Consider the following 23,453-nt stretch of genomic DNA (forward strand, 5'->3'; position numbering starts at 1 on the left):
GACGGGCCCCGCCCCGTTTCCCTCGCTCCCTCCCTGCCTGCCCTCCCAGAACAAGCATGTGCCACATTGCCAGGCGTTGGTGCGTGAGAAAGCACTTCCCAGAAAGTGTTTAATCCTCACAGAAGCTCAGGGAGGTGGGTCGGGGTCCGCCCTCAGGATGAACAGAGGAGGCCTGGGACCCAGGCTCACCCCCGGCACCCCCCCGCCCCCCCCACCACACCCGCGGTTCTGCTCCAATGCCTGCGCTGTGCTGGCCACTTCCTGCTCCTCACAGGACATCTGCTCACCGCAGCACAGCCGGGCTGGCCTCACACCAGCCTCCGCAGACATCTGGGCCCTCCTCCGGTGCTGCTGGTGCCCCGGGGCTTGGCAGAAGGAAGGACACAGGACACGAGTTTGGTTCAGAAGTGAGAGGCCTGGTGCATTCAGGGTTCACAGAGCTGGCTCTGACCCCCAGCACCTGCCAGGGTGGGGGCGGGGGGCTGCTCGCAGAGCTTACAGTTTGGCAATTTCTCCGGTGTCCATCAGCAAACTCTCTCCTCAGACCCCCAGTCACACAGTGGGGTAAGGGTAGAGTGTGATTCTAGGCAGGTCTGCTGGCCTGGCATCATGGTAATTAGGCCCTTTGGAGAGGCCGAGGGCCCTACACAGCCTGCCTTTCGGCAGGGGGCTAAGGCTGGTCTTTGGCTGAAATGTAACTAGACAAGGACCCTAAGTCCTGGCTGGTGAAGGGGGTGAAGGGCCATCTCAGGGGCGGGGAAAGGGCTAGCGCTCCTGCCCAGCCTCCCAGGCCACCAGAATCTACCTTTGGCCAAGCGCTCTCCCTGCTTTGGGCTGCAAATCAAGGCACATTGAGGGGAGGGAGTAGCCCCAGGTAAAGGCACTATAAGAACCGTCATGGCTTACAGTAGGCCATAGCCCAGGAGGTCTGGACCCCTAGGGGAGGAGTGAGGGAAAGGAGCCCTCAGCACCGACTTCTGCCACTGGCTCCCGTGGGCGGTCTTATCCTCACGCCATTCAGAGTCTAGTGCAGGTGCCTGCAGGGACCGCCCGGCAGGTCACAGTCGCCGGGGTCCCAGCTGACCTAGTATCCTCTACCTTCAGTTCAGAGGCCCGTCTTCTTCCCTTTTATCCCATCAGACCTGCTGGGGGGACCAGAAGCACCAAGAAGCCCAGGAAAGGAGAAATCAGGGGGCTGGGGCCGCCCGGGAGACCCTACCACATTAAGGTAGAAAGATAAGGGCTCACCCATCTGGGCCCTGCAGGGCGAGGCTGGCCCCGTGGAGGGAGGGTGTCGGGCGTAAAGGAGAGAGGACACTAGTCAAGCTTCCACTTCATGTAAACAAGGAAGAGCGACCCCTGCCCAGACACTGAGAGTCTTGTGGAGACGCAGCAGATCCTCACGTCTGGGAGACAGGGTCCCTGAGGCCAGGATGGAGGCTGCTGGGCGGGAGGCAGTTGGGGTCTGATGTGCAAAGTGGTGCAGGGTTTGACCTGTGTTCTCCACGAAACGGGCAGCGGGGCATCCAGGTCCTGTCCACCACTGGCCTGAGGCTCAGGAAATCACGCAATTGCTGGACTTGGCAGGACTGGGACTTGATTTACCTGCAGAGACAAGGGACACAGACAGGAAAGGTTGTGAGTGAAGGGCTCAGTGGACTTGCCTCCAGCTCCTCTCCTGTGCGCACCGCCCACACCTCAAGTTTGGGGCTGGGTCACTGTCTCCCTCCCAAACTGCTGACCTGGAGGCAGGTCAGTAGGGCCCCAGGGAAGCAGAAGGAAAGACGCTCCCGGGCGTGGCAGCCTTGGCAAGACCGCCCCTGGCTGGGCCATCGAGGGATCTGCCCTCTTCTGATTTCAGGGGGACAGGGGGAAGGATGTAGACCCCAAACCAACAACCATAATCCATGACTGAAAGTCTCGTTAGGAGGTGGTTCACCTGTCGCTAATACCGGCTGCAGCCTCATAGCCCACAAAGCATAACCACAGTCTCTCTCGCAGGTGGTCCTCAGGGCAGCCACGCTCTGAGAAGGGACCGTCAGCCTGTCTTAACGGAGGGCAGCGCGGCCACCCGCTCCCAGAGCCCGTTGGCTCCAGAACCCGATTTTCCAAATCCTGGCAGGGCTCCCTCCGCCATGCAGGCTGCCGAGGTTGGAAGAGGACAAGCTTGTGCCTCACAAGGTGGGGAGGCTGACGAGAGCCAGGCCCTGTGGAAGGGACCACGTGCTTCGGGAGGCGGTTTGAATGGACAGAGAGAACACGTTCAGCTGAAGGGAGGGGGAGGCAGCTGTGCTCCTCCAGACTAGAGAAGCGCAGGTCCCCTCTTCCCAGGCCCCTCCTGCATAATACCTAGCAGAGGCCCGAGGCTCCTTTGGCGGGACGCCTGCTCTGCCGCGACAAGGCAGACACTGGCAGGCTCCCGGCCTGCCTTCGAGGTGCTGGCCGCTGGACCCACGCCCTCCTGGGGGGCTGACTGCCTGCCTCCCAGGTGGAAGCTGCCCAGGGATTTCCTGCCAGCTCCTTTCCACACTGCAAGGGGCGGGTCCTCTCCCTGCTGCTCACACCGCCTTCCCATCTCACTTCAGCGGTGAATTTAATGAAGGCGCCTCTTCCCCTGGGCCAAGAGAGACCTGGACAGGCAGAGTGGGGTCCCCCCCCCGCCCCCCGCCGCCCTGCTCCATCAACTCTCCTTGGGAGGTACGACAAGTCCAGCTGAGCTCCTGGGAGACTGTGCTGGCAGCATACAGAGCTTGGAGGCGGTGGGAGGGGCCCCATGACTGTGCCCCTTCCCTCTGGAGGGTCCCAGGGTCAAGGAGCGCGGTCATCTTCCTCGGGGAGCTGAGGCCAGGGCTGGTGTGGCTCTGAAGGGACCACATCAAGCCGCCCCACAGCCCCCTCGCTGCTGCCCTGGACACGTCCGTCCCCACGTCTTCTCCTTGGGGCTCCTTTCGTCTGCTTGGCCCCCTGAGCAGATGCCAAGGTCCGGCCCGGGGCAGCAGTGTGTGGAGGCAGGTAAGGGAAACAAGCCCCGGTTGGGAGTGGGACGGGCAGGGGTGTCAGAGGAGGCTGCACGCGCCCCAGCTGCCCCCGGAGAGGCAGGAATCCCCACTCGCACGCTCAGGCCGTGGGGCTGGATGAGCGCCTGGGGAGACCCTCTGTACTCAGAATTCATTTTCATGCCTCTGATAGAGAAACCGTTTGAGGGGAAATTCTTTATGTTCCATCGTTCCCTCGGTGCACGGGGTGGGGAGCCCACCGCAGCCGGTGCTCGGCAAGACTCCGGGGCGAATCAGACCTGCCCAGATTAATAGGGAAGAAGCACGAACAGCCCCAGGTTTGTGTGTGTGTTTTTTTAAATAGAGAATCTGTGGCATGGATGCCCAGAGGAGGCTGATGAGAGAAAGTCAAACTTCAAAGGGAGGTCATACTGAGTGAGACTGAAATTGGGTGGGAAGTGGGAGGAGGCAGCATGAAGTCAGGGCAGGACGGGGGTGGGGGAGGGACACAGCCTGGGGGAGGGAGAGAGGTAGGTAGGGACATGGATATGGGCAGCAGGACAAGGACAAGAGGCTTCACCTTCCTTCAGGTTTCAGGGCTCCACATCCCCCTTTTCTGGAAGATTCTTCCCCTGGATGTCCACGTGACTCTCTCCCTCCCTCCATTCAAGTTTCTGCTCAAATGCCCCTATGCCAGAGGCCTTCCCCTCGCCCGTTATAAGAGGGTCAGTGCCTCCCCGCCCACTCTCTGCAGCATGGCACTCTATGAGAGCGGGGACTGCGCTCGTTTCCTTCACGGCTGCACCAGGAGCTTAGAACAACGCCTGGCACGGAGCGGACTTTGCAGAGACACACATTTGTTAATGCATTAAGTGAGTGATCAGGCAGCTCTGGCCAGGTGGCTCAGTTGGTTGGAGCACGGTCCCATACACCAACAGGTTGCAGGTTCGATTCCCAGTCAGGGCACATACTTAGGTTGTAGGTTTGATCCCTGGTCGGGGAGTGTGCAGGAGGCAGCCAATCAATGTTTCTCTCTCACATTGATATTTCTCTCTCTTCCTTCCTTCCTTGTGAGGATAAAAAAACAACCCACCAAAACACACACAAAAACGAATGGCTCAATAGATGGGGACATATGTGCCCTCCTCACTCACGTCACCACCTGGATGGCGACAAAGCCCTGCTTAGGCCCAAGAGAAACCAGAAGGCGGGAGGACTGTGGCATCTGCCAGTGAGAATAAGGATCCTGCCTCCTCTCTAGGGGGAGCAGTTCCTTGAAGGAGGCTCCCTCCGCTCCCTTCATCTGTGCGGTGTGACCGGGACCTCCGTGGTAACGATGCCCAGACTTATAACACGACACTGCAGTTTCCAAACACCAGCTGGGGCCAGGACCCAGGGTCCTCAGGAAGGGCCCTGAATTGTGGACGCTGGGCAAAGCCGCTGAGCGCACTTGGCGCAGGAGCAAGGTCTCAGCCAAGAGAAAAACCAGAAGGAAAAGGTGCTCAGCTTCGCCAGTAGAGGGCGCTGTGAGCCTTCAAACCACCAGGTGGCCCCCTGATGAACGCCAGACCTAAAGGAAGGGGTTTCTGAAGGTTCTCCCAAGGCCCGCACTTGGGTCTGCATCAATTTCACAGGCTGCCAGCACTTGGCGTTTCTATTTCTCTCTCTTTCTCCCACCCTGTCATCAGCCCAGCTCTCTCTCCCATGAGACAAGGGCAGCAGAGTCGGGAAGGACAGTCAGAATCAGAGCTCAAAGGGACCTTGGAATCCCTCCCCGGCTCACCCCCTCTCTTCTTGACCAGAAAATGGCCCCGGGAGGTGAAAGGGTATGTCCAGAGGGTGGGGAGCAAGGAATGGGCCGCGGGAGCTGAGGTCGTTGGCTGGCTGTTGTGATGATGGCCTGAATGTTCACTGCAGGACAAGGAGCCTTGCCCGGGATGGGGCCCTAAGGTAGCAGCTGACAGTGCCAAGTGCACCAGGGTTACTGGTGCCAACCTTGGGGTCTCCGTGCTGCCAGGAGCCCTAGAGACCCAGCTTCCTAGTGACTGAGAGGAGGCACTCAGGCAGCCCGGACTTTGAGGAGGAAAGCAGCAGGGAGAGAAGAAGTCTCATTAGGGACTTGAATTTCAGGCTCTCAGGTACCGGATGCCCACCCAGGTGGGCAGAGGCTGTGCTGGACGAGGCCACTCTATGTTCCTTCTAAAGAACAGAGAGGAACAGGGTGATCTTGCTGGGCACCCCTTTTTGTACTCTCGAGTTTGCTGTCCTCTCTCTCACCATCTCTGTGGGTGCCGCACCCTCTCTGGGTGCCCGGCCCCTGGGAGAGGCGCTTCTCCAGGGCACAGTCCAGGGCTGCCTGGCTGGCTGCTGGGCACCCTGTGAGTGGTGTGACTGAGCAAAGACTGCCCAAGGCACTTAAGCAGGGAACTGATGCTGAGAGACTTGGGAAAGGCAGCAAGGAGGGACAAGACAATGGGCCTCTCGTTTCTATGGAAACAGCACCTCAGGGTGAGGGGCTGAAGGAAGAGAAAGCTTCCACTTCACCTCCATCAGGACTTGGGAAATGGCCCCTTTTGTTGTTGGGCTCACCCCTCCTCCTCCCTTCCCTGCCAGGTGTTCACCATGGCAACCGTGCCTCCAAACAAGAGGTGCAAAGCAGCCACAGCATCTGGTGTTGGGGGAACCAGGGAGCCCTGGGGAAATGGGACTAGGCTAGTCACACCCCTCCCACCCTCCCGCAGAACATGAGTCCTGGCCCCAGTCCCACTGTGCCTAGGGACCACTGAAGTCACCTCTCCAAGTTATTGTGGGGCCAAGTGAGAGAGAAAGCACCCAGGGAAGGACCTAGCACACGGAGGTGCTCAATAAATGCTTCCTGGCCAACAGTGGTGCAGCACTGGTGCTCCCGCTGGGCCCCGATTCACCGAGACTCCAGGCCTGGCCTCACGTTAAGAGCAGAGCATGTCAGGCCCTGTAGCAGGGCTGTGGGAGGAACGGAGGGGAAGAGCCTTGCACTCAGGCCATTCACTATCAGGTCAAAGCGGAGGCTGTGGGCGATGCAGGGGTCCTGAGCTGCTCAGCCTGCCCAGGGCCAGGCCTTAGGCCCCGTCATGGTCACTCCCTGGCAGGCCAGGAGCCAGTCACTGCTGCAAGGCCCCAGAGCCACGGAGGGAGAAAGCCCCACATGGCAACCTTTTTGACTCCGAGATGCTGACAAGAGAAAAGGCACCAGCAGCAGCCCTGGCTGTCACCACCAGCCTCTGGAACGGCCACACTGGAAACTGCTCCAGAGACAGAGATAAAGGCCAGGTCCTCTAGGGCAAGCATGTCAAACCCACGGGCCGCATGCAGCCCACAACGAATATGTTTGCGGCCCAGCCAATATAACGGCATGTAAGAAATGTTTTAACAAAAATTTCATAGCTTAATGTTTACAATATCCTGTTATACATAATAATGAATAACGAACTACAACGTTTGCTAATGACTGATTACTATAATTGTGCTGCATTCATTTCCCTTACACCCCTTACACACAGGCACACCATTTCTCTCCACTAATACTAGCAGCGAATATTTTAGCACAGCCGATTTGCCATGTCATTAGTCTTGTACTGACTTTTTGGTGTGCGCAACAGGAAATGTTTTGCTTCAGGAGAACAAGAAAAATAGGTTTACTTACTTGCGTTACGCTTTTATATATATATATATGTATGTATATGTGTATATATTGAGCCAAGCCAGCCAAGGTGTGTTACGCTTATTGATGTGTAGTTATTCAGTGTCTGGTAAGTTAATGTGCAGAAAATATTAATTTTTAATAAAACATTCTATTATTTTATGTTAACAATGACTCATTTATTTCAGCCCTTTGTATTCAGCATGTCTCTATCAAAATAAACCTATGTTCCTATGAGAATTGAAGCTTTTGTTCTTTTGCAGCCCTCATACACTTAAACCTTGTTTATTCGGCCCATGGTAGCCTTTGAATTGGACTTGCTTGCTAGGGGATCGCAGTGAGACAGCCAGGAGGATATCACCGTCAGGAACAATCTCTCCTGGAGGTAAGCAGCCGGCAAACACCGCTTATCAGATAAGCACAGGGGAGGAACCCCGTTCAGCCACTTCCTAGCAGAATGAGGAAAGGGGGTCAGGGCGGGGTGGGGCGCAGGTGAGGGTGGGGTGTGTTTGTCCGGGTTAGATCCTGATGACAAGGAACCAGCTTTGCTAGCTGGATCCCTAGACTCAGAGGCAGGGTCGAGCCTTAGCCCTGCCACTCCGCTGCGCTGTGCCCCTGTGGCTTATCTACAGAGGAGAACCTTCCTCAGACTCCCCCACGCCCGGCACTGTTCTGAGCACCTTGTAGCCTCAGAACAGCTGGGCAAGGCAAGCGCATCCTCCCTTTCAGAGAAGAGGAAACGGAAACTCAGACCCGCAGTGGCCGGCCCAGACCATGAGCTAGAGCAGTGATGGCGAACCCTTTGAGCTCGGCGTGTCAGCATTTTGAAAAACCCTAACTTAACTCTGGAGCCGTGTCACATATAGGAATTTTTTGATATTTGCAACCATAGTAAAACAAAGACTTATATTTTGATATTTATTTTATATATTTAAATGCTATTTAACAACGAAAAATCCACCAAAAAATGAGTTCGCGTGTCACCTCTGACACGCGTGTCATAGGTTCGCCATCACTGAGCTAGATGAAAGCAAGGGCAGAGTGGGAACGGACTGTCTGACCCAGACCAGCAGGGCTCTCCCCAGGCCAGCACGCTGCCTTTCTGCAGGTCCAAGACTCTGCTCTCCAATACGGGCCTGGGGCCGGGGAGCTCGGGGCCAGGGAGGGCTCACCTGAGGCGTTGGCACTGGAGCCCTCGTTGGTCCTCTTCCCCTTGAACTCCACTTCAGCGAAGTTCTCCGTGGAGAGGGAGCTGGCCATGCCGTTGGGCGTTGCAGGCCTCTTGGTCCGGATGCTGAAGAACCTGGAGCTCAAGCGCTTGCCCTCCTTGGCCTGGGCGGCCTCGCCGTTGAGCGCTTCTCCCTTGCCATTTCGGGCCAGAGCCTCTCGGGGGGAGACCAGCCTGCCAGGCTTCCGCCTCAGCTCTCCCGAGGGCATGGGCTCCACGGCGGGCAGCACCTGCTCCAGCGTGACCAGGTCATTCAGGAAGTTCTCCAGGCGCTGGGCTGACTCGCTGCCTCCGCTGCCCTCTTCCTGCCCCTCCGGGTTGCCGCCCGCCTCCCGCTGCTGCCGGGCAGCCCAGCGCATCATCTCCCCCGGCGGGTGGCGGCTCCCGGACACCAGGGCGTACTTGGGGTTGATGAGCTTGCGAGCCACCGTGGAGGAGTAAGGGCCGAATATGCCTGCGCCTCCTGCCAGGCTCAGCTGCTGGTACAAGTTCACCTCCTCGGAGATGGCGTACAGTTCCCGGAACTCCACGTCGAAGGGCTCCACGTTCTGCCCCGTCAGGAGGAGGAGGAGGTTCCTGTCCAGGTAAGAGGAACTCCAGGTGAACCTGGGAAGGTAGGGACGGAAAAGCAAGACACATGAGCCCAGGCCAGTGACCTCGCCCCCTACCAAGCAGGCCCATCTCCACAGCCGGCTGCGCCCGCCCCAGCCTGATCGCCCACTGAGGCTGATGCCTGGCTGCCCCGGGGAAGGCACCGCCCAGCCTTCTTGCTGGGAACCTGTCCCTCCCCTGAACCAAGTCTCCCTTTTTCCCCAGGTCTTGGCCTCCAGTGCAGAAAGCAGGCAGTGGGTGCCAGCAAGGAGACCAGAAGTCGGGCCTGGATTCAGTCCTGGTTTCTACCCTGTGCGCCTTTGTACAACGGGGCTCACAGGGTGCACCGTCTCAGAGCTGTTGCGAGGCTCGGGTGAGAGAACGTGGCTACACCAGCGCAGTGGCTGCCACAACGCACACATTTAATAAGTGGTCACTGGAGCTGCTGCTGTTCTTAAGGTCATTCCACTCCTTGTTGGTTCTCCTGTGAATCTCCTACACACCGAGTGTCTGCGAACCCCCTATTCTAACTACAAGAGGACGGAGGTCATGTATTACTGGCTTCGGTGCCCAGGTTTCTTTTTGGACCTAGATTTCATTCACGTGGAGGGCAGACCCTTGCACAGATCTAGTCTCTCACATTCCTGGTGATTTACTTCAGCCTCAGAATTCGGGGGACATTCCTTCCAGGCCACACCCTCACATTTCTTTCCCAGATCAGATCCATTCCGCTTCCTGCTTGTCCCGCCTAAAAAACGAGCCTCACAATGCAGCCATCGGCTGTGGACCATGAAAAGCAGGCGGCCCTTAATGTCCGGGAAGAGCTGGCCCTTTTTATGGAATAACCCGGTAGCCACAAAGTTTGAGGGGAAGGACGAGCCAGGAGGCTATTTTTTGCCATCGGATCAGACAATACCTCTTAAACCCAGGACCACGGAGGCCCCGGCCCCGCCCATGCCTGAGTGTGAACATTTATTAGGAGGAATAAAGGCCTCCCAGGCCCTTCTCTGACCTGTAAGACCCTGTGGCTACTTTGTCACCATCTACCATTAAGAACTTTGATGACAGGGTCCCTTTGATCTTCCCCATGGGCATGTAGAAGCCAACGCCCGTCACGGAGCGGACACGGATGTTCTGTGGAGAAGAAAAGAAAGACAGCGTCACTCAGGTTGGGGCCTGCAAGCCTCTGAGCTGGGGCAGAGGAGGAGCTCTCTCGTCCACGGGACCTGCCTGCTGGCTCCTGTCTGCACTCAGCTCTGCTCCCGATGGCCTTCCAGGGGAACCCCAACTAGACAGCAGGAAGTAGTCAGCAAATCTTGCTTTGGGTGTGGATAAGCTCAGGGTGGTTCCTGCCGGTGCCCAGAGCTCCCCAGAAGAGAACCACGGCCCTAGCTTTGACCTTGGACTATGGGCTGAGCACCCCAGATCTGGGCCAGAGCTGCCTCCTTCGCCTCAGCAGTCTTGTGATATAATTTAAGCTTGGCGTGTACTTTTAGGGCTATCGGTTCACAAGATCAGGTTTTAGACAGAAGGGATTGAGATCTTGATGTTCATCTGAGCCCCTGAACTGGAGAAGAGGCGGAGAAAGGGGCAGAGGCCATCTCTGTCTCAATTTCTGGTCCTCACATGGCCGGCCACAGTGGTGCATCTCACCCGAATACGGTAGTCCGTGAGCTCCAGGCCCTGACACATCTCCAGGAAATACTTCACACCCGACTCATCCAGGATGATGTACACGGGGACGCGGCGCTTAGAGGCAGCGTCCACAATGTCTTGGAAGATGTCGCCATCGGTGAAGAGGTCCATGACCACAGCAATGACCTGGATCGGGAAGGGCACTGGTGAGGAACAAGGCGACTACATACCTGCAGAGACACACCTGGGCCCAGAGAGGACCAGCTGGACCTGGAGTTCCTGGTGGCCAACAGTCAAAAACTCTGTCGGTACCTCACCTGGGTGCTCTACTTCCTCACCCATGTCTGAGCACACCGGGGCCCTCTGCTCTGGGAAACCCCCGAGGGTGCAGGCCATCCCTGACAAACCTCTCCCCCCTAAGGATTTCCCAGCCGCTCTGCAGAAGCCATATGGGCGAGAACCGGGAGGCTGAGGATAGCTGCTCGTGGTCCCCACGGAGACAAGCAGGCTCAGAAGATGTGATCACCGAAAGGCAAGGAATGGACTCATTTCCACCAGCCACAGATCTGCACCAACACGGCTTTCTCCGCAGGTGCTCCGACCTCCCTGCAGCTTCCCTAAGGGCCAAGCTAAGGGGAAAGCCCTGCACTTCCCTATGGGCCCATCTGGGCAGAGCTCCAGTGAGCTTGGCGTGCAGACCATCCCACTCCATCCTCAAAGCAAGGTCACTGCTGAGGACGCTTGATTTCCAAGTCAGTCCTGACGAGCCGTGCTGGCAGGCCAGGCCTTCTGCAGCCTGAGGCATGCTTTTCTGACCTCAGCTTCCTCTATTTTCTCCCCCCCCGCCGCCCCCGCCCCAGCTCCAGTGCAAGGGTTTTCTACATGATGCAGAAGGAAGAGCATGCTTTGGGGGCAGAGAGATCTGGCTATGTGACCTTTCCTGTTATGTGACCTTAGGCAAGTCACTTAATCTTGATGAGCCTCCTTATCTGCAAAGTAGAGGTGCCCTGTACATACTTTCGCCATTAGGATGACAGATAAGGTCTGGGAAGCATCAAACACACTGCCTGGAATGGAGTGAGTCTTCAATAAATGGTAGTGGTTGTGTGGATGAGGGCACCTGCCGGTCAAGTCAGACAGACCAGACCTGGGTCCCAACTCACTGCTGACTCGTCAGAGCCCTGGTTTCCTCGGCAGCAAAACGGAGCTAAGAGTAACACCTCCTCAAAGGGCTGTCGGGAGGGCTGAGAGACTGTGAAAGCACTTAACACAGTGCCCCGCACATGGGAAACCCAGTAAGTGGTACCCTCCACACCATCACCATCGTTTCTGTCACCACCTTCACACGTGTGCATTGCCGCGACTCCTGTCTCTAAAGAACTCCACCCCCAACACCATCTACACACTGTTATTTAAGGCTCTTCTTAGCTCCTGCATTTAACACCCAATTGCGTATACAAGTAACATTTACTGAGCTGCCCGGGCAGAGGGAGGATCTAACGACAAATAAGCTCTAATCCCTAACTTCAAGGGATTAATCCGGGAGGAATGATAAGACATTTGCACAAAAGAACTGAGACATCAGGTAAAATGGAATAAAAGCCTGAAGAGATGCAGAGATGAGATGTGATGTGAATTCAGGGTGGGGGCCAGGGGCTGAAGGAAGGGAAGAGACTGATTACTCTCAGCCAGGGGAGAACAAGGAACCCGTCAGCGAGGAAGCCGGAACCTGAAGAACGGGCGGCCGGGGGCACCATGAGAAATGCGCAGAGAGGGACACAGAGCAGGGCAGGGGGCAGGGCGGCCAGGCCTGGGCATGCAGGTTGTGCACTGCATGGGCACTGGGCCGGTGGTGCGTGGGAACTGTGCCTGCCTGAGGAAGGGACAGCTCTTCTAATCTGCACACAGGTGCCACCTGGGCCAGCAGGTGCCTAGCAGGTGGGCATGTCAGGCAAACAGCACAGCGGAAAGGCCCTGGAGACGGGGATTAACATGCACCGAGCACTTAGAACGGGCCCCACACTGTTCCAGGTGCTTTAGGTCACTTTTCCAATATGATCCTCGCAATGAGGAGGATTGGAATCCCCCTTCTGCAGACGAGGACGTGAATGCAAAGGGGCATAGAAATGTGCTCCAGGCCACACAGCGTGTAGCAGAGCAGGGATTTGAACTCGGGTCTTCATTTGCACTCAACCATGTCACTGCATCACACTGGTTCACAAAGATGTGGCAGCTGTAAGTTATTTTAGACACATCACATAAAAAACTGACTTTCTAAAAAGACTACACAAGATAGACAAACTTCTAGCAAGACTGACAAAAACAGAGGATATGCAAATAAAAGAAAAAACAGAGAAATAACTACAGACGTTTACTTTTTAAGAAATTCTTAATTTTAAAGAAATGATAAAAAAGAATATTAGGACCATTTATACATCAATGAATTTAAAAATAAAAATGACATAAGTCATTAAAAGCGAATTAAACATAACACGGCATAATCAAGTAAGGTTTATCCTAGGAATGTAAGAATTATTGAATATCAGAAAATATATGATTTTAATTTATAACATTTATGGTGTCAAGGAGGGGAAATCATACATTACCTTAATAGGTTTTCAAAAAATATTTGATAACACTAGACTCCTATTTGTGATTAAAATTCTCAAAAATACTAGAAGTAGAAGGGACCTTAACTTGATAAAGGCTAACTACTAAAAACCCACCTGAAGCATTTTAGATGCAATCCCTTTAAGTCTCAAGCAAATAAAAAATACTCACTATCACCACTGCTATTTAACAAAGCATTAGAGGTCCTAACCAATGCACTATGACAAGAAAAAAAATAAGAGCTAGAAGGATTAGAAGAAACAAAAACTACCAGTATTTACAGATATATTTTTCTTATAGAAAAACCTCCTACAATGCAGAGAAAAACTATTAAAATTAATAGAATTTGGCAAGATTGCCATCTACAAGAAAAACATACAAAAACCAATAACATTCCTCTACTACAAAAATAATCAACTAAAAAGAAAATAAGATCCCCCCAAAATTGCAACTTAAGCACATAGTTTCTTCATTTTAAATTTGCAGAAATTTATAAAACTCTATTAAAAACATCTTTTTAAATAAGTGAATAAAGGAAGGATAAATCATATTCATGGATAATCTGATTTGATATTTAAAAATCCAATTCTCCCATATTAACCAGTTAACTGCCATGCATCCAAAATGGACACCATCCTCATTTCTTCCATATGTGCTGGAATATTTATGAATTTAAGTTACCATAATTTTCCTTACAAACCCAGAGATATCACTAACAAGTCTGATTTTAAAACTGGGCAGCCAGAGTTGATATGGGAGGTTTGCAGCTATAGATGCGCGTGGGGTGTGGGGAAGGTCCACCGCTTGCGTCTATAGACACTTATGGCTACAAAGGGTTAATAAAGTCCAATAAATCCAATAAAAGTTCAGTATATTTTTTGAGGAACCCAAATACTTCTAAGATGTGAGAAATAATAAAGATCCGTAATAGCTAGGTCAGTTTTGAAAAAGAAAAGCTAAAAGGGAACACTTGTCCTACCAGATAGTAAGATATACTACAGCGCTATAGTAATAAGAACTGTGGTACTGAAGTAGGAAGGAACTAACAAATAGACTGATGGAATATAATGGAGAGACCAGAAACATATGTGTACCTATAAACCTGCATAAAAATTTAAGTCTGATAGAGGTAGAATCACAACTCAGTGGAGAAAGGATGCTGTTTAGTAGATGCTATTGGGGAAATTGGCTTACTGTATAGAGAAAAATAAGTGGATCCCTACCTCACACTATATATAAAGGTGAATTTCAGGTAGGCTAAATACCTGAATGTGAAAGATAAAACTAAGGATTGCTTAAGAGTCCAAAAGTACAAATCATAAGGCAAATAAAAATTTTAAAAGACGTGCTCCACAAATTAGGAATTTTTTTGTTCAAAGAAAGATGCCATAGACAAAGGTAACTGAAGGGTGACAGGGAGAAGATATCTGCCATATCTATGATCAAAAGGAATTAATAATAAACAAGGGATCCCTGCAAATTTTTTAATTAATTATTTTTTTTTAGAGAGAGAGAGGAAGGGAAAGGGAGAGGGAGAGGAAGAGAGAGAGAGAGAGAGTGAGAGAGATCAATTTGTTGTACATTTATTTATATATCCATTGGTTGATTCTTGTATATGCCTTGACCCAGGATTGAACTCTCAACCTTGGCATATATGAAAGACGCTCTAACCAAGTGAGCTACCCATCTAGGGCCAGGACCTCTGCTAATTGGCAAGGAAAAAAAACTCCTGGATCTTTGCACAGGCCTATAAGGGGACAGGGACAAGGACACTCACTGCAGCTTTCTCTAGGATAGCAAAGAGTTGGCAACAACTGAGATGTGAATTTCTAGGAGAACAGATATGGACAACGTCAAGAATGGACACAGCAGCGCAGCGGACAGAGCAATGAACTAGTTCTGCACACAGAACTTGAATAGTTACCTTTAAAACAGAGAGTCTGATTTAAAATGCTGGAGGATGAGATCTATAGCCTAATAGCAGCGTAAATAAAATAACACAGTGTGTTTTTCAAGGATACAGACGTGACCAAGGACATATGCTTAAGGGTGGCTGCCTAGGGAAGGAGAAAGTAAAGGAAGAGGGAGGGGTCCTCCATGGACAGATGATGGCCGTGGACCACGAACTGCAGCTCACAATCAGCGCTGTGTTTGCGACCCGGAACCAACAGCTGACCGGGAACAGTCCGGGGTAGGTGTGGCGGTGGGGTTGGGCTTAAGTACAGAGGGTTTTAACATGACGCTTCCGGCCTCCTTCCGTCAAACACGGCCTCCCACCGTCTTGGAGGGTCCTGATGTCTTATCTCCCCAGCGCTGTCTGAGGCCAGAGTCCGCCAGCTGCTCATTTCCAAGCTCTCCACAGTGTGCAGCTTAAAGTCCACGCTCAATCTATGGCTGGACATTGCTTGACTGGCCGAGGGAGGCGCTTCTGGATTCACACTGCGGCTTCTTTTGTTTTGTGATGGAAAGAGCAGGCACGGAGCCCGCTGCCCTGCCCCCGCCTGCGAAGGCTGTGATGGGACAGGATCACCAATTGGAGGGAGAGAGAATCCGAGGGCCCTATTTTCGGGCTGGGTCTGTGGCACCCTGGTGTGAGCCAGCCGCCTGTGTCACTACCAATTACACAGTGAAATATCTGTAGTAGGAAAAAAATCAATTGCTCGCTGACTCTCGCCGACTCCCGCAATCTCGTTGTGGAGAAGTGATAATTGCCCTCCGCTTTGGTCTCCCAGGACCGCCCTGGCATCTAGCTCCACAGCACCAGCCCCAGGAAAACCAGTGCCCGGCTCCCTGTGCTCGGTGTTTAATGTGACACGTGACCCTCTGCACCAAACTGGACTTCAAGACTCCTGGTGTCAGTGCAGAATCGGGTTTCAAAAGAAGGACATCATGCGCTCAGAACCAGGGGAGACAGATTTCATCGGGAGAGAGCAGCCACCCCTCCTCTGGGCAGGCTAGGTGTCCTTTAGCTGGGTACCAGGATGTGTGGCCCCGGCGGAGGAGAGAGGTTAATTCCGGGTGGCAGGAGCCTTTAGAAGCTGTTGCAGGCGCTGGCAAGGAGGCTCTGATGCTGTGATACTTCTGGCCGGGTGTTTGCTTAGCCTCACATCTCCTGCTTTGATATCCTGCTGCAGGGAGGAGGGGAGGGAGGGGGGCCCAGGGAGCCTCAGAATTCCCCTCTACCTGTCACTCACCATTAATTAAACTGCCAGCTTTTTGGGCTCTCTTTCTCCACTCCTTAATTACCATCAGATAATAAGGAGAAGGACTCCGCCTTCCCCCATGCTCTCCTTGGCTCAAGACAGCTAGCGACGGGCACAGCTGGCGTATTTATTGGATGACCCAGACTAGACCTCTGAGCCTGTTCACCAGCCTCCACCGCCTCCTGCCCCCGCATCTCCAAAATCAACATCCTGTCCGTTACCCACCTCCACTGGCCTCTTCCTTCTCCCCAGTGACCAAATCCAACCCCTCATCGGGTCTAGCAGGTCCCACCCGCTCCAGCAGCTTCTCCGGGTCAACCCCTTTCTGTTCCGCCTGGGCTGCTGCCCTAGCTCAGGCCCCTCGTTTCCTACTGAACCTCTGGAATAGCTTCCTCACTAGTAACCCCTTCCTACTCCACCTCTGCGCTCCAAGTCATTCTTCGTAGCAGTGATCCTCTCAAATCAAGAGCGGTCCAAACCCTTAACTTGGCATTTGAAAGTCCCCCTGCTCCCGTCACCCACCCCAACCCCCCCAACCCCCCGCTTCATCGTGCCAATTCACCTCTGCCCTTGTCTTCAGCGGTGCAGAATGACCTACAGTTACCCTAACACAGCAATATTGACCTCTTGGGGCCTCCTGTTGGGGCTGTTCTGTGCATTGCAGGATGTTTATTTAGGAGCATGCCAGTAGCATCCCGAGTGGTGACAACCAAAAAAAAAATGTCTGTAGACGTGAATAAAGGTTTTCTGGGGGCAAAATCACAGCATCTCACCCCCTCCACCTGAGAATCACTACACACATCAGGCAGTTCAGGGCCTTGTTCCTACCCCGTCCACACCCCTGTGAAACATCCACGCATCTCTCAAGACTCAGCCAAGAACGTCCTGAACTTCTCCCCACTCAACAGTGTTCACGACTCCCTGCATCCTGCCCACACTGCACGGCAGGCAAATAACAGAGTTCCTTGACATTTTATTGTCACCTCTGCCGAATGGCTCTGTCCCTTTCTGGCTGTGGGCTGCTGGATGGCCGGGATCATGATTTCTCTCAGAATCTTTACCCTCAGGGGCTATCTCAACACCAAGTCAGTTCTCCATGTTTGTGGAATGAATGTCTAAATGGAGGTTGTTTCATGTGCATTGTTTTATTTGTGGGGGGTGGGTGTAGCTTTGTATTTATCTCTTTATAATGACAGGGCACTGGGGTGGAGAGAAAAAAGAACGCTGAGCAAAATTCCCGGTTGGACTGTCTTGCTGGAAGGCAGAGCTCAGGTCTGCCTCAAGGGTACAGCTCTGAGACCTGGTCTCTCTGCTCTGCCCCATCCACCGAAGGTGTTGAAGGAGAAGCCAGCCCATGAGTGAGGACAGTACTTAACCACGGAGTAGAAGTCCACACCAAGGACATGAGGCCAGGGGGCAGGGTAGCCACGAGCACACGGAGCAAACACCTTTGTGCAGATTTCCAAAGGATGCTGTCCTCTCTGTGATGGGTGCAAGCCGGTCTGTGGAGCATGGGCTGCATGGCAGCCCCACACAGCCCCCTGGCTGTGCCCACCTGAAGGGCACAGGCTGCCCCTCTGCACTTGGCCCCTGCACTCAAGAACATTCCAGAAGGACATTTCCTCCAAGCTAGGAGGAAACTTAGCTGGAGCCTAGCCTGGAGGTTAACTTGTCCATCTGGGTCTTGGCAGTAGGACTAAAGCTAGGGGTCCGGCACTAGTCCTGAGCTATCACCCCCAGACGAGGTGGTCACGGCAGGCTCTGGGGACAGGCCCACTCTGGCTAGGACCCCAGGCCACCTCTGGTCAGACAAAACCAAGATGCACTGGTAGAACTGGACTCTACCACCCTCTCCCTCACTGGTTTGCCCAGTTCTGCAGATGCAGAGCTGTAGGTACTGGGGTGGGTGTGGTAGCTGTTCCGGCAAAGACCCAGCCCTTTCTCAGATCTGTGGTGGGAAAAAGCAAGAGGTCATAGGTCAAGCCTGCTCATTGCAGGGTGTGCTGGCATGGTCGCTTCTTCCTAGGGAGGATAGAAAGGGAGCCTACAGGCATGTCCCTGCCTCCCCTCTGATGACTCATGTGAGCCTGGGCCGGACTTTGACACCCCTCCCCCCCATGCTCACCCTGCTTACTTCCCATGCCTGCTGGGAGGTTCAGATGAGAGGATGTCCGGACGCCCCAGGAAGAAGCTCTGCAGTTACGAAGGCCCATTAACTCACTTGCTACAGGTGAAGGGTGCTAACTCCACACCCTCAACCCTGCGGTCCCTCGGGTCGGGTCGGGTCGGGAGGGCAGCACCTGGGCAAGCTGGTCACGCTCCACCCACCCAGAACAGCCATCTGCCTGGCAGCCCAGGGGAGTCAGTTTGTCTGGGACCAGAGAGCAGTCCTTCCTGTTCCCATGGAGGGCAGTGCTGGGCTGGCCGGGCAGCCTCTCCAACTGTGGAATGCTCTTCTCTGAGCTCCCCAAAGAGGGATCAGGGGCTACAGATATACTTAGAGGTCAGCGTGGAAAGACTCCCCTGGGCCTGGAGGGGGTGTGCCTGCCGAGTGTGCGGACCGGGCCTCTGCTCGGGGGTTCGGATTCTGCAGGCCCGAGAAAGTGCACGTTGATAGCACCATCCCCTCGGGGGCTCTGAATGCAGGTGGTGGATGGACCGGATTTTGTGCAAGGCAGTTAGACCGACGAGAGCAGAGCAAGGACGATGGGCCAGATACAGGAGGTCAGCAGGGCGGGAAGCCCTGAGTGCCTAGCAACGAGCAACACTAGGAAAACCAAAACCTTGCCCCCGGGGGCAACCTTTCCTCCCCTAGCTTATCACTGGTCACGTGGCTTCGACCCCCTGACCTTTCATATCACTGGTCATGCAGTTAGACGCCCAGGCCTTTCCTCCCCAAAGATAACATCCAGGCTTCAGTTGTATTTCAGCTCCAGGCCCAGGAAAGCAGCAAAACCAGGCAAGCAACCCCGTGGCGGCCTCAGGACCAGCTGCACTAACAACCCCAGGTGCCAACCAATCAGTGAGACCAGGACCCTGAAGGAGCACGCCTGGAGAACTGATGCATATTCTACAGAGCCCCTCCCCTGAGAGCTCCCCTAAGATTCCCGCCTGCAAGAGAGAGAAAAAACCCTGAGAAAAAGAAAAAAGGCGCTCTGGGGAGCACCTTCCCCTGTCCCCTCTCCTTCCCCCACACTTGTGCATCTCCCAGGCGCGGAGGGACCCCACAAAACTTACAACCAGGGGAGCAATGAATGGGCAGCAGCAGCTTGTACCGGGCTAACCCCCTGGACTGGTCTCCAAGGCCCCTTTTCTCTCAATTCCCAGTGAGCGGCCCAGCCTGGGCCCTCCTGCGGCTTCTCCTGTCTGAGCCCTTCCTTGTTTCGCTTTTGCTGCAGCCAATACACTCATGCTGGCTTTGCTGCACTTGATCTCTTGATTGAATTTTTTCCTTCAAGAAGACAAAAACCGAGGTCTCACTCTCTGGCTGGTGACACGTTACTGAACCACTGGTGTTTGGAAGAGAATATACCCTCTGGCAGCAGGAGATCTTCCTGCTGGTGTGGCCCGGAGCGAGTCACTTAATCTAAGCCTCAGTTTCTTCATTTTATTTTAAATATATTTTTATTGATGTTTTACAGAGAGGAAGGGAGAGGGATAGAGAGCCAGAAACATCGATGAGCGAGAAACATCGACCAGCTGCCTCCTGCACACACTCCACTGGGGATGTGCCCGCAACCAAGGTACATGCCCTTGACCGGAATCGAACCTGGGACCCTTCAGTCCACAGGCCAACGCTCTATCCACTGAGCCAAACCAGTTAGGGCAGTTTCTTCATTTTAAAACGGGGAGGTGACACCTTCACCGAGTTCTGAGTGAGATGTGCGGGAGGCACAAGGAGCACGGTGCGGGGCCGGTGAGGAGCAGTGGGCAAATGCCAAGGCCTCCTCTCTCCTCAGAGAGGGAACCAGAACAGCACAAAGGCCGTCCCTTCAGAGGAGGGGGGGGGGCGGCAGGGGAAGGAAGCAGCCAGTGTGGGGGCGCAGAGCTGGGGGGAGGCGGTGTGAGAGGGGAACCACGGGCAGAGCTCAGAGCTCTGCCCCATGCAGACATCAAGGTGGAGATGTTTTCCTTTTGCTCAATACCGCGCTCAGCAGGCCCAGCCTGGGGTGCTGATTAAAGCCTGGGTCACACTACACTCCCAGAAAGGTCAAGCTTGCGCTAATTGAGGGGAGAAGTCTGTATGGTGAGCTGATGGTGGAGCAAGGCTGGGCGGCTATTCCCGCACCCTGAGCAGTCGGAGCTCCTGCTAAGAAACCTATAGCAGAGCAGAGATGGCCTGGGGTGGCTCCGGGACCCTGGCACAGAGCAGGGCTGGGGGACGGAACAATTCACCTCCTGGGCATGGGGGCCGGGCCCGGGGTACACCCAGAGACTTTCTTTGGTCATCAGGCTGCAGCAGGCCCTATTTGAAGCATCACCAGTGTCTGCACCAGGAGGGGGCAAATCTCCACAGTCCAAGGGCATACGGCAGTGGGGACAGCGACTCTGGAGGGGGCAAATCTCCACAGTCCAAGGGCATATGGCAGGATTGTGGGCGCTACCGAATCTCTCTGGATTCCACCTGAATAGTGAGGCTGCCTCATGGTTCTGTTGAGGATGCAAAGAAACGCTGTGACGCCTAGTCAGGATCTGGTCTGATGCCTGCGCCTTGGCCGGGCTCTGCCCTTCTTCCCTGCAGTGCCCGGCACACAGTAGGTGTGCGGGGTCAGCTTGATGGAGGTACTAGTTTCACAGTCCTGATCATCTTTCCTCTGGGCAGGTGGATCCAACAACACAGCCCTAGACCTGTTGTTCCCTTGCTCAAACACTCTGGCCCCCAACTGCCCACAGAATCAAGCCCTCAGCATGGCTGGAGACCCTCTGTGCATGTCCAACCCACTCCCCTCCCCCTGACAATCAACACTTTAAATCAGTGGTTCTCAACCTTCTAGCCCTTTAAATACAGCTCCTCATGTTGTGACCCAACCATAAAATTATTTTCGTTGCTACTTCATAACTGTCATGTTGCTACTGTTATGAATCATCATGTAAATATCTGATATGCAGGATGGTCTTAGGCGACTCCTGTGAAAGGGTCGTTCGACCGCCAAAGGGATCCCGACCCACAGGTTGAGAACCGCTGCTCTAAGTTCTTCAAACAAGCCCAGCAGGCTCTGCCCTCATGACCCAACTCTTGCTGTCATCATCCTATCCCTGTGGCAACAGGATGCCCTTTCCCTGTTACACTCTTCCCCGAGGCTGTCCCAGGACCCTGCTCTGTCCCTGGCCCCCCCAGTGTGTGCCCTCCCCAGGATGCTGGTCTGCTCAGGCCAGGGTCTGAGCACTTGGCGGAGGGGTGCACGTCCTTCCTGCCTGCACAGGCCTGACTGGCAATAACTGCCCCACACAGACCCCCTCTGCAGAAGGGTCCTCTGCCCATCCAGAGGGTGGGGCCAAGACCAACGGGCCCTCTTCTGTTTGGAGGCCAGGCTGCCCCCATCCCACCAGCGGGGCATCCGTGCTTTGTCAGCTGCGGCGTCCCAGCTGTCTGTCGCCATGTTACACAGTTTCAGGCTCACTAATGAGACATCATTAAACACCAGGCTCCCTTGCTGCACTGGCAGCCGCTGGAGCCCAATTCTGCCCAGCCAGGCCGCTTCCTCTCCCAGACCTTGGCATGTAGCCTCCGTGCAGGGCTCTGTTCCCAGCCCTGCGCGCGGGTCACGCCTCCCTGCTGGGCACTACTGACGCTCATTCCCTGCTGATCTGACCCTAGGAGGCCGTCACTCTTCCCACCCGTACCCTAAACCTGGCTGCTGAAGGAGGCATACAGGCTGGCTCTCCAGAGAGAGAGAGAGAACAGACTGTACCCACGTGAGCAGGGCAACTAATTCAGCCGTGAAGAACCATATGTGATTCACCGGGGAGTGAGCGTGGCAATTCTTCTTAAGATCCTAGGCCAGCTTTTCCCTGCCCCACGGCTCGCTTCTGGGACGACTTCCCCTGCACTAAGTTGGTGTTAATTAGTGAAAATTATCTAATGCAAGCTCATTTTAACATTAGCTTAAAGCTAAACATAATTAGGAAGATAAATCAGCTGCTAAAAAAAAAATCCAATGAAGATACACAGACCATCCTTAGGCTCAGCTGCTGGGCTGGCTCTGTCCCGGAGCTCTGAGTGCTGTATAGCGCACGGGCAGAGCAAGGCGGGACTCAGGGAGGGCCTGCGGGGAGCTTCCTGATTGATCCATCAGAGCGAGGCGACCGGAGCTGGCACTTCTCCTGGGAGGTTCTGGGCAGCAGCAAGGATAACTCTGTGGTCACTGTCAGGTGATGCCACCTGGGAGGGCTCCCCAGAGGCAGGTGGAGGGCACAGGGAGAAATTCAGTTGGGGAAGGTGGCCAAGAAGGTGTCGGAGCCCTGGCTGGTGGCTACGTGGTCAGACTGTTGGCCCGAGCACCAAGGGGTCTCGCGTTCGATTCCCGGTCAAGGACACGTGTCTGGGTTGCAGCTTCAATCCCCGACCCCGGTTGGGGCGCATGTGGGAGGCAACTAATCGATGTGTATCTCTCTCCCTCTGTCTTTCCCTCCTCCCCTCTTTCCTCCCTTGGAAAAAATATCCTTAGGTGAGATTTAACAAAAAAGAAAACAAAAACGAAGGTGCTGGAGTGAGGGGAACAGTGTGAATCCATGTGTTCCCAGGCCTCCATTCTCGCACACTCCCGCCCCTGCCGGCTCTGTCCGTCCAAACTGGCTGCTCCGGCTGTGCATTCCTGGGGGCCTGTGCTCCCCGGAGGTTGGTGTGAATCAGATTCAACTCGGTTCCCACTCAGTTCCACTAGCAGAATGGCCTTATCCTCTCTGACCCTCACTTTCCTCATCCGTAAAATGGAAAGTTGCTGGATTTTTGTGAAAATTTAATGATACCTATTCTTCAGGGCTGGCACATGTCGGGCATTTCGTTTAATTGCTCAGTAAGTAGCAGCTATTAACCCGCCTCCCTGTGCTGCCAGTTATCTTCTTTTTATCTCCCCCATGAGAATGAAGAGTAGGGCCCACTTTTTATTCATCTGTATATTTCTGAAACCTGGCACATACTAGGTCCTCAGAAGAAAACAGGTTGAGTGAACTAGTGAACGCGGGGACTCTCCAGCATCCGGGAACCCTCCTGGGAGGGGAGTTAAGGACACTGAGTCTGTCCTCAAAATCCGCCTAAAGGTGCCCACCCCCACCCCAGCCATCCGCTGACTCACTGCTAAGAAGAACAAAAGGACATTCATGCGGAGCCTCCCACGTGCCCAGCCAGTCCTGCGAGGGCCCAACAACAGAATGATGACCACCCGCCCAGCGACGCCAGGAGGAGTTTCCAGGAGTTTCCAGAAGACGGGAAACTCGGGCCAGAGAGACTAATAATTAGAAACACCCTTTTCCAGGCCTATGATTCTGGGACCCTCGGCAAGACCACAGAC

General features: G+C 54.2%; 1 protein-coding gene across 1 annotated transcript in view; it reads right to left on the bottom strand.

Moving 5' to 3' along the window:
• Positions 1-76: 76 nt before the first annotated feature.
• Positions 77-23,453, bottom strand: part of FAM83F (family with sequence similarity 83 member F) — a 31,306-nt gene continuing 7,929 nt past the window's right edge. The window contains exons 3-6 of the mRNA XM_006776012.2: positions 10,148-10,315; positions 9,507-9,628; positions 7,848-8,509; positions 77-1,605 (exon numbers count right to left, since the gene is read on the bottom strand). Coding sequence (XP_006776075.1) covers positions 1,556-1,605; positions 7,848-8,509; positions 9,507-9,628; positions 10,148-10,315 — 1,002 coding nt within the window. The 3' untranslated portion in view covers positions 77-1,555. The remainder of the gene's footprint in view (positions 1,606-7,847; positions 8,510-9,506; positions 9,629-10,147; positions 10,316-23,453) is intronic.

The sequence above is a fragment of the Myotis davidii genome, unplaced genomic scaffold, assembly GCF_000327345.1.
Source record: "Myotis davidii unplaced genomic scaffold, ASM32734v1 scaffold428, whole genome shotgun sequence".
NCBI lineage: Eukaryota > Metazoa > Chordata > Mammalia > Chiroptera > Vespertilionidae > Myotis > Myotis davidii.